This window comes from Tachysurus vachellii, chromosome 20 (genome assembly GCF_030014155.1).
Source record: "Tachysurus vachellii isolate PV-2020 chromosome 20, HZAU_Pvac_v1, whole genome shotgun sequence".
Lineage (NCBI taxonomy): Eukaryota > Metazoa > Chordata > Actinopteri > Siluriformes > Bagridae > Tachysurus > Tachysurus vachellii.
In genome coordinates this window covers 1,775,002-1,785,880 of record NC_083479.1, presented here as the reverse complement: position 1 = coordinate 1,785,880, position 10,879 = coordinate 1,775,002, and the positions used below count along the sequence as shown (strand labels likewise).

The 10,879-nt window shown below is 43.2% G+C and overlaps 1 protein-coding gene across 12 annotated transcripts in view; it reads left to right on the top strand.

Moving 5' to 3' along the window:
- The window catches only part of gramd1ba (GRAM domain containing 1Ba), a 56,140-nt gene extending 45,746 nt beyond the window's left edge, over positions 1-10,394 (top strand). For 5 of the 12 annotated variants that reach the window (XM_060895853.1, XM_060895857.1, XM_060895856.1 and 2 more), the window contains 16 exons: positions 7-91; positions 283-386; positions 501-596; positions 682-762; positions 871-986; positions 1,643-1,820; positions 1,987-2,158; positions 2,348-2,491; positions 2,602-2,720; positions 3,282-3,424; positions 3,918-4,021; positions 4,425-4,628; positions 5,167-5,257; positions 5,567-5,674; positions 6,764-6,887; positions 7,400-10,394. In XM_060895853.1, coding sequence (XP_060751836.1) covers positions 7-91; positions 283-386; positions 501-596; positions 682-762; positions 871-986; positions 1,643-1,820; positions 1,987-2,158; positions 2,348-2,491; positions 2,602-2,720; positions 3,282-3,424; positions 3,918-4,021; positions 4,425-4,628; positions 5,167-5,257; positions 5,567-5,674; positions 6,764-6,887; positions 7,400-7,489 — 1,959 coding nt within the window. In that variant the 3' untranslated portion in view covers positions 7,490-10,394. Of the gene's footprint in view, positions 1-6; positions 92-282; positions 387-500; positions 597-681; positions 763-870; positions 987-1,642; positions 1,821-1,986; positions 2,159-2,347; positions 2,492-2,601; positions 2,721-3,281; positions 3,425-3,917; positions 4,022-4,424; positions 4,629-5,166; positions 5,258-5,566; positions 5,675-6,763; positions 6,888-7,399 lie in introns of those variants that run through there. The other 7 variants (XM_060895852.1, XM_060895851.1, XM_060895850.1 and 4 more) reach the window with 7 other exon arrangements.
- The last annotated feature ends 485 nt before the right edge of the window (positions 10,395-10,879 follow it).

The window sequence follows — 10,879 nt, the reverse complement described above, 5'->3', positions numbered from 1 at the left end:
CCTCAGGTCTTAAGCCCCACGTATAAGCAACGCAATGAGGACTTCAGGAAACTCTTCAAGCAGCTACCTGACACTGAACGCCTCATTGTGGGTAAGTGGACAAGACGGTCAGCATCAGGAGCAATGCCGATGTCTGATCTGTATTTTTTAAAGTTCAAGGTATTGAGGTCTGAGGTCAAGGTATTGAGCATTGCTGCTTCACAGGTCCAGGGTCTCAGGGTCTTTCTATCCTGAGCTCTACAATAACCTTTGACCTCTGTCCTCTGACTTTTGCCCTGCCAGACTACTCATGTGCCCTGCAGAGAGACATTCTTCTACAGGGTCGCCTCTACCTCTCTGAAAACTGGATTTGCTTCTACAGCAACATCTTCCGCTGGGAAACACTGGTGCACATTTCTCTGTTTGATATTATAACTTCTTCGTTTCATCTTTTTTTCTTTTATAATGCTCCGTATTAGTACTTGATGAAACCTCACGAATGAACTCTTGTGTTTGTGCAGCTGATGGTGCGTCTGAAGGACATCTGTTCCATGACTAAGGAGAAGACGGCACGGCTCATCCCCAACGCCATCCAGCTCTGTACTGACAACGAGAAGGTGATCTCAAGTTCTGATTAAACCTGACAGTACACTTTTCTTTCTCAACCACTCTTTTATGAATCATCATCACTTTCTTTCACAGCACTTTTTTACCTCATTTGGTGCACGGGACCGGACCTACATGATGATGTTCCGTCTCTGGCAGAACGCTCTTCTGGACAAGGTTAGCCACATCCAGCTTGAAGTACCTTTTACTTCGAGAATTTAAGTCCCCAGAGCATTCTTTGCGTCATCGGTGCGTTTCCCCCCCCCCTCCCTCTTTACCGAGTAGCCGTTGTGTCCCAAAGAGCTGTGGCACTTTGTCCATCAGTGCTACGGGAACGAGCTGGGCTTGACGAGCGATGACGAGGATTACGTGCCTCCAGACGATGACTTTAACACCATGGGGTGAGTTTTGCCTCCTCCCACATCTATTAAAATGTAATGCGACTGTTCATACACACTTACTGTGGAACTTTCTATAGGGATCACTTATAGCCCTGCTTTCTATTACATTTGTCTCTCCTCCATTTATCCACCCATCCATCCATTCATCACTCTAGGATAAGAGCCTGAGTCCATCTGGTTGATGATATAGTGTAGATGCATGTTGAGGCTTGGCAAATAAAGTACAATTCTTCCTTCCATCCATCCATCCATCCATCTATTCATGGATTCATCCATCCATATATCCAGTAGTTCAACAATCCAACCATCTTTACATCCATCCAGCTCACCAAGTTAATTTTTCTATTTTTTCACCCATTTCAGCCCAGTTTATTCAAATTAACTATAAAACCCACAGTTTTTATGATCTTTTAGGCACTAGTTTATTTTTTGTTAGGTTTGTTCAGTCTTTCGTCCACCCGTTTGCTCAATCAGAAAACAAAGCAGTTGTTATTTATGATTTTAAACTGTTTTTTTTTTTATTTTATTTATCTGAACCACCCATTATCACAACGTCTATATTAGAGAAACAAGGCCGTCCATCTCTCTTTGAAACCCTTTGTTATATGCCTTAGAGTGTCGCTCTGTCTCCTCGAGCTGATAATCTTGACCTCCAGCTGTTGCCCCCCTCCCTGGTGCAGGTACTGTGAGGAGATCCCACCTGAGGAGAACGAGGCTCAGGACACGTGCACCAAAACCCCTGAGGTCAAAATGGACACCAGTCCGCAGCTGCCCAAGAAATCCTTCACCAGCAATAACCTCCCTTCAACGTGCAGCATCGAACCACCCGGCCATGTGAGAACCGCACGTCTGGTCAAGCAAATCGTGTACAATCCAAAAAGTCTGAGTTTACCACCGAGAACATTTGAAGCAACATAAAAAATGCCTGCAGCTGTTCTTGGCAGTGAATTTGTCAGTAAATAATAAATAATAAATAACACTGCTTGATCTCTCTATCTAGTATGACGTTCCACCAGAGGAAGAGTTTTCCGGATGTCTTCCTGACGAGCTCCTAAGTCTGCCTTTACCAGATAACAAGCCGAGTGGTCCAGCGTCCTCGCCGTCGCTCGACTTCAACGACAACGAGGATCTTCCAACTGAGCTGAGCGACTCGTCAGAAACCCACGATGATGGTAAGATGTTCCCACAGGAGGCTGTATCTGATGTATCCTAACCAGGATAAAGTGCTTGCTGAAGATGAAGGAATGAATGAAAGCTAGCAGGCAATGCAAATTGCAAGTAAATAAATGACGCTTTGGGAATAAAAAAGGTTGGCGGGACGGACTCAAGTATCCAAACACTCGCACCATCTTTTCCCTCAGGAGAAGTCCAAGCTTTCCACGAGGACCTACATGGGAAACAGTACATCAACAAGGTGTACAAGTTTAGCGTGGACAAGCTGTACGATCTCCTCTTCACAGAGTCACAGTTCATGCGGGACTTCCTGGAGCTACGCCGCTTCTCTGGTGGGTGCATTTCATCCGAACTGTTCACAGCAGTCATGTTGAGTGGAATACAGAACCTGAGGTCAGTTCTTTACGTCTCATTAACCATGAATGTCTGACTCCGTCCACAGATGTGGTGTATCGTCCGTGGAAGAAGGAAGAGTTGGGAGACCAGAGCAGAGAGATTATGTACACCATCGCCATCACCAACCCCCTAGCCCCAAAAACTGCTACAGTCACCGAGACTCAGGTAACCTCGAGAACGTACCCGGGTCACTTTACGCCGCTTTCGCTCAAAATCCGGTATTAAATGTTTTAAATTAATGTTCTATTTGTTCTTTGTTGTTTTTTTTTTTTGGGATAATTCCATATTATAGTTGGAATTAGAAGCAGGTTTTGGAATGAGACTAGGCAACATTAGGGAAAGATTTTTTAATTTTTTCAAGATTTCCTTCCTACGTGGTAAAGTTTTGTCCACGTTTGTAGATTACAGAAGGTCCAACTGTCAATGTAGTTCATAATGAATTGAATATGGTTTGTTGTTCTTTTTTCGTGTGTGTGACCCTAACCCTAACCCTAACCCTATCCCTAACCCTAACCCTAACCCTAGCTTTTTTAGCATTAGAGTTTCGGTACAAATTACAATTTTGACAAGAAATGTTTAGTATCTGTTTTTTTAGGTCATTTAGCAGACACCTTAACCACTAAACTACCACATCCCTTCACGTAATCATGTCTAAATGGCTAACAAATTAGATTTAAACTAGAACTATACTCAATTCTTTCTTTCATAATACATTTCCCCCTCCAGACTCTGTACAAAGCCAGCCAGGAGAGCGAATGTTACATTATTGATGCTGAAGTGATCACTCACGACGTCCCTTATCACGACTACTTCTACACGCTCAACCGCTACATGCTCACCAGGGTGGCTAAGAACAAGTGCAGACTGAGGTGAGCTACGAGAACCGAGACTCGGGACATGAAATATGTCCGTTTTGACTCCTCGCTGAAATGATCAGCCGTGATGTCATCACAGGGAAACCCAGTCGTCTATTTTATCGTGCCAGATTGCCCTCTAGTGGTCATAACGGGGCATAACGCAGTCTAACTTTGCTTCAATTTAAAATTCAAAAACTGCAATTTCTTATATAAAACTCATCCAGAATTTCAGTCCAAACGCAAAAATTAAAAACTCGGTCCAAATCTCAACCCCAAAACTGCAACCTCGGTCCCAAATCCAGTCCTCTTTAATCTTTAACCTCGATTATACTGTAAGTATCTAAACCTCGCTCATCAAGTCTTAGTCCTGTCTCAATCTTTATTTAATAATAAAACCTCACATCAAAGCCATGAATTAAAACTAAATCTAAGTCTCACACCTCCAGAGCCTAAATTTGGGTTTGTGTTGTGTTGTGGTGCGTTGTGTTGCGTTGCGATCACGCAGGGTTTCCACCGAGCTGCGCTACAGAAAACATCCGTGGGGTCTCGTCAAGGGCTTTATCGAGAGAAACTTCTGGAGCGGCCTTGATGAATATTTCAGATATTTAGGTGAGTCGAGTCAGACGTCCGAGTCTGCTGCTGTCAGCTAGTTATTATTTTATTGGTTATAAAAAACAATAAATACAGGTTTGGCGTAACATTTCTAACTGCTTATATGGAAATTCTATTGAACTGTGAAGTGGAGTTGATTATTTTCCTTTTTTTTAAAACAGAACATCCTTTTTTTTTTTTTTAGAATCGATGAATTTGAAGAATCTAATTTAAAAAAAGAATTTTTAGAATCGATGCATTTTTTTTTAGAATTAAAAGAGCTGAAATTGTCTTGTAGTTACTGAGGTAAAGTTTATTGAGGTAAAGTTTAGTGTTAGATTTAGGTGTAAAATAGCATTAATTAGATGTGTGAGTATAGTAAGACAAGTGTGTGTGTGTGTGTGTGTGTGTGCGTGCACAGAACTGGAGCTGAGTAAAGCCGAGGTCGCTCTAAACAAACCCCACAGACCTTCTCCCAAAGCCAAAGCCACACGTTCGTCCACAGTGAGACGACACCGGAAACGAGCGGCGGGTCACCTGAGGCCGCAGCACCTGGACGAGGAGCTGAGCGCCGTCACCACGGCCGAGGACGACGAGGTCATCCAATGCATCAAACACGTGGCAGGTTTGACCCCTACGTCTTCATCATCAGCATCACATCAACCGACAAGGACATGTAACCGTGGCGACACAAAACTACTTCGTTAACGCCCTCGATCAATTAAACTGAACGGTTAACGTGACTCGATTTACAAGAAAAACGTAAATCAGTTAAAGCATTTTAAATCCGCCTCACACACACACACACACACACACACACACACACACACAGACAGACCTTTGACCACACCACAATAACTGTATTCTGTAATAATGCACCAGGTTTTAAAGCAATAAATCTGTTGCACATATGACTTTCTTCTGTCTGGAAAACACTCCAATCTTTGTCTGGTATGTTGCTTAGCAACCAAAGCTATTACTGGATTTTGTCCTATTGTTTTGGTCGCTGTTTTATTAAAATAAAAAAATAAAAAAGTCCATAGTAGACTAGAGATTATCAGAGCAAAAGATCTTTAAAAAACTCTTTGGGTGATTGTGTGTATCGTTTTGGATGAATTTTGACCATTCTCGTATATTATTTCCCATAATCGTGGTGGGCACAGGATCCACGCAGACGCGGCACTTCCCCGACCCGGCCGCAGGAGGTCTGGCACTTTACGGCGTTTCCAAACTGCTGCTCATCATCAGCTTCGCGTGAGTTTATCACAAGACGCTACACCCGTTTATCACTTATTTGTTTCTGAACGTCAACCTGTAACAGAAATTAATCCTGTTCATTCTGTCCGATTAAAATAAAAACAGGAATAAACTAAACAGGTCAAAGGAAATGAATCAGAGATGAAGTACTGTCTAATAAAAATGTGTGTCAAGTGTACAGTACAGTACAGTGTGGTTTTATTCATCCGTAGGAAGTCTCTCATGCTAACACTAGGGGTCAGTGTGTGATCATTAGATCAGTGAGGCTGCGTTCCGTCTGAGATCCGTCTGTGTTTCTGTCCTCAGCCTGGTGCTGCTGGTTCTCCTGAACATGATGCTCTTCTATAAGCTGTGGACGCTGGAGCACACCACACAGAGCTTAGCGTCGCTGCAGGGCCTCCGAGCTCACGATAGGTACGAGGAAGAGGAAGAGGAAAAAAAAATTCACACAACAGTGTTAATTCTACAATTCGATGTTGTTCTGTATGCTTTATCAACAGTAACAGGTTTCTCTGGCGGACTTTTAATTTTTGATATTTTTTTTTTTAGAAAAAAAATAAAAAATAAAAAATAAATTGGGGGGGCACAGTGGCCCACAGTGGCTTAGTGGTTAGCATGTTCGCTTCACACCTCCAGGGTTGTGGGTTCGATTCCCGCCTCCACCTTGTGTGTGTGGAGTTTGCATGTTCTCCCCGTGCCTCGGGGGTTTCCTCCGGGTACTCCGGTTTCCTCCCCCGGTCCAAAGACATGCATGGTAGGTTGATTGGCATCTCTGGAAAATTGTCTGTAGTGTGTGATTGCGTGAGTGAATGAGAGTGTGTGTGTGTGCCCTGTGATGGGTTGGCACTCCGTCCAGGGTGTATCCTGCCTTGATGCCTGATGACACAGGCACAGGCTCCCCGTGACCCGAGGTAGTTCGGATAAGCGGTAGAAAATGAATGAATGAAAAAAAATAGGGGAAAAATTTAAAAAAAAAAAAAAAAAAAAAAAAGTAAGTCAAAAATATTTATATTTTTTTTTAAGTAAAAAGTCATGAAATTCTCTATTCTGATTGGTCGGGAGCTGGTGATGAATTTCCTGTAAAAGCAGCAGCCAATCACGGGGTTTACGTCAAAGCGCTCGTTTTAAACTCCCACATCGTTTGGTAACAGCTCGCTCACACGGGGCGTGTTAATATTTTAAAGTAAGGAGATGTTTATTAAACATCAAACACCGGAAGGAGTCTCCAGTGTCAGGTGACGGCGGTGAGAGGAAGATCTTCCTGAGACGATATGAGGAAGAAACCTCGAGAGGAAGCCGACTCAAAGGGGAACCTCATCCTCATTTAAAATCATTAATCTTCTGTATCTGTGGACTGTATGATTGTGTCGGTATGATTACCATATATGGGCGTGTTACAGTCAGGCTGCTGTGGATGTATAAACTTATTTATTGTAAAGAAACAGTTAATCCCTGACTAAGTAATGAACAGAAAACGGTGTGTGTGTGTTTGTGTGTGTTTAGCAGTAAACTTCCCCAAACGCAGATGGAGTGGGCTCAGCTCCTGGAGTCGCAGCAGCGTTACCATGACGACGAGCTGGAGAAGTGGCGGCAGATAATCAAGTCGTCTGTGGTTTTGTTAGACGAGGTAAATCCGGCGAGATTAAATCAGATGCCGGCAGATGGCACCGTAAAGAGAGCAGATAAATAAACAGACGTCGTTACGCAACATTGTTTTTCGTCTAATTAAAACATCGCATGTTAACGCCGCTGCCTCAGACACTTCAGCGGTGACCTGCAACAAGGTGCGACAGACTCGGGCAATAAACACACTAAAGGTTTGTGTTGCGTGGGGAAGAAAGGGCAGGTCTGCAGGATGTGGGTTTTTTTTTTTTGACATTAGCAGTCTGATTCCTTTTGAGCGTCAGCCGACAATTTGGGTGTAAAAATACAAAGCGCATTCTGCACAAAAATGTCATTTCTTTTTATAAACCTGAATGTTCAGTTTTGATAAAACTGGAGACTCCTTCCATCGACGTTAAATAAAAATCTCCCGTTGCTATGGAAACGGAGCGGAGGATTCAGCACCAGTAGTAAGGTGTGATGTTCAGGTTTGAGCGACCGAGTGACTCTCGTGTGTGTGAACTGTTCTCCTGACAGATGAGAAGATCTTTACTGAACCTGCAGAAGGGAATCGGTATGAGAGACGACGGATCGGCCGCCGAGGACAAGCGGAATCGGTACCACTGACGGGAGCGAAGATCTCGGGCCGAACCGACAAGCCGTGCAATAAGAAGAGCGCAGAACGGGGAACCTCGCAGGAGCCGCCTCGCTCCTCTCCTGTCCAGCGCCGCTCGCTGAGCACCGATTGCAAAAAGCATCTGACCCACAGATCGTCCTGATCTGCAGGGCCAAAAATGACTCCTGATTCATTCATTCATTCATTCATTCATTCATTTATTCATTCAAGGACTCGTTTGAGTGTTAAACGCACACGCAGCAACATCTCAGCTGCACCACCACCATCACTTTAAACACCATCACTTTCACCACCACCACCCATCTGTTTTTAGATTTTTTTAACCATTCAGGGGTCCGGGACCAGGTTAACCTTTGACCTATTATCTATTTAAGTGTTGAAGAACGCAGAAATCATATCACGATGACACACAGATTTCTAATTTCTAAGTAGAGCTATATTTGTTGCCAGAGCTACATTTCTACCGAAGCTTCCATGGAAAAATCGGGGCTGGACCCCGGAGAGCTTGTGCCATGGTGCTAATTATGCATAAATGCCCACGTTATGCAGTTCCTGGTTTATTTCCGTCCGAGCGCAGAGTCGCTTCTTTCTCTAATCCGAACATTTTATTGCCTGGATACGTGGAAGGCCAACGGTGACGGTGTTAGCGGGGAAACAGGAAGCGTGACGGATTTCCTCAGAAATACTTTCCTGTATTTCATTTTGCACAAATCTGTTTGTCATCTGTTCTTTTTGTTTCTTTTTTTTTCAAGCAACATTGAACTGTACACGATTCTGAGCCAATTTTATTTATACTCTTCGTCCATTCAGTGTTCTGTGTTGTTTTTTTGTTTTTTTTGTTACATGATCTGAAGAAAATCTGTGAGTCGGTTTATCGTGAAAATCTTGGCATGTGCTGATATTTCGTAACTTTTATCGTAACTTACGGGAAAAAAAAAAATCTTACGATGTTTTATTCACCAAAAAAAAAAAAAAAAAAGGGCAGCTATCGAGCTGTCTCATAATTCGCTCGTGTTTGGAGGCAGCGCTTTGATATCTCTGAAAGTACCAAAATAAGGCATTGAAACTTCGCCACGTTGCTAGGTTACCGTCGAACGGTTAACGCTAGCTAACCAAGAAATCCGTTATTTTCCGGTCGTAAATAATCCTTGAATCTGATTGGTCAGAAGGACGAATTGATTGATTTCCTGCACGTCGCAGGTTTATGTTAACGCTCTCTGATACTCAGACCGGATCGTTCCTATAGTAACAGCTCGCTCACGGTTATGTTTAGAGGTTAAATGGAGCTGTTTTTACGTAACACTGATGGAAGTGTCTCAAGTGTCAACATCAGCGGTAAAGCTGGAACGTTTTACGGTTTTCAGGACAGAAGAGTTTTATCTTCTTGTTAACTTCAATACGGATTATAAACAGCGAGGCTGGTGCAACGTAATAAACCGATCAGCGTCACATATCCGGTGCAGACTAGTGACCGTCGAGCCACGTTTTCTTTCCTGAGTTTCGTTTCTTTTTGTTTTCACGCCGCATGGTTGAAGTATAAGAGGAGCGCAAAGATAACGGTTTCTTTTCAGTATTATATTTCCGTCTGTTTGAGCTCCACGTCGCCGCTTTTATTTATTTATTTATCCGCCATATTCTTCGATCCAGATCGACGCAGGGATTCGAACCTACAACCTTCTGATGTGTGAAGTTTTTCTCCCGAACCTTCTTATACAAGCTGTGAAGACTCCTCGGGACCGATACGGAAAAGTCGTCTAAAGCGCGGCTCGCCCGATTGACTCGGGTGTTTAATTGCTAATAACCTGCGTTCTGTCAGGAGTCAGTTTTTACTTTAGGGTTTTTTTTTTTTTTTTACATCATGAACGTTACTGCGATATCTGAGAGTCTGCTGCATGATGTTTATCATGAAAAACATGGGGGGGGGTTCGCCTCACACCTCCAGGGTTGGGGGTTCGATTCCCACCTCCACCTTGTGTGTGTGAAGTTTGCATGTTCTCCCCGTGCCTCGGGGGTTTCCTCCGGGTACTCCGGTTTCCTCCCCCGGTCCAAAGACATGCATGGTAGGTTGATTGGCATCTCTGGAAAATTGTCCGTAGTGTGTGATTGCGTGAGTGAATGAGAGTGTGTGTGTGTGTGTGTGTGCGCCCTGCGATGGGTTGGCACTCCATCCAGGGTGTATCCTGCCTTGATGCCCGATGACGCCTGAGATAGGCACAGGCTCCCCGTGACCCGAGGTAGTTCGGATAAGCGGTAAAGAATGAGTGAGTGAGAGAGAGTGATTCGGAAGCTAGAGCGTTAGCATTCCAGAAGACCTTATGAAGCGCTGCTCCTTTATCTCTGGAGCATCTCAGTATGACTCATCAGGGGGCGTGGATAAGATAAGATGACTCCGCCTACATTTCCCTTAATCTTCTTCAACAAGTCTTTGAATAGTCAAAGCCATGAGTTACGGATCAGTTCATGATAGTAAAAAAAAAATAAACTGTTTATTTTATCAGAAGGAGCTGCTTTATGAATGCCAAATAATCCCTCCTTAATCTCTCTCTTTTTTTTTTTTTTTTTTTGTTGTTGTTATTCGTTTCTACAAAAGTATCTACAAGAAGTAGCTACAAACTTAAGTATTACAATCCTCACTGTAACGGTGCAAACGGAGGCTGTACGTGCTTCAAATCTTTCATGTTTTTATTATTACGATTATTTTAATGGACATATACGGAGCTGAAATATTTATACTGATATTATAATGGATGTACATGTTGTATATGTATAGTTGCTGTGTCTATATGGGGGAAAAAAAGGCTCCAGCGTGTCGCTGGTTCGAGAGCTGGCAGTCGGAGAGTCAAAGATTTATGTCATCAACAAAAACGGGCGGAAGGAATAAAGCTATTTAAGAGATCTCGCTTCAGGTCGCTCGAGTCATTTGTTTTTTGAAGCTTGCGTAAATCCGGATCGAGTTTAATCCACAAAGCTGTTTGGAAATGTTTGCAAAAAGAAAACCTGTCACCATGGCGATGAAGCAGACAATAATCGCTAGCATCAGATATTTTAGATAATTGTTTTACATTCAGTTATTTTATTGTAATTTATTGTAATAACATCATCATCATTTCTGTCCTCTGTTCAGGATAAAAAACAAACAAACAAACAAAAGAAAAAAATTATAAAATGATCAACATGGCCGCCGCCTGTGGAGTCAGGTTACAGAAGACCTCTCTCTCTCTCTCTCTCTCTCTCTCTCTCTCTCTCTCTCTCTCTCACTCACTCACTCACTCTCTCTCTCTCTCTCTCTCTCCCTCTCATTTGGCCTCTTTCTCTCACTCACTCTCTCTCTCTTTCTCTCTCTCTTGGCCTCTCTCTCCCTCTCACTCTCTCACTTTCTC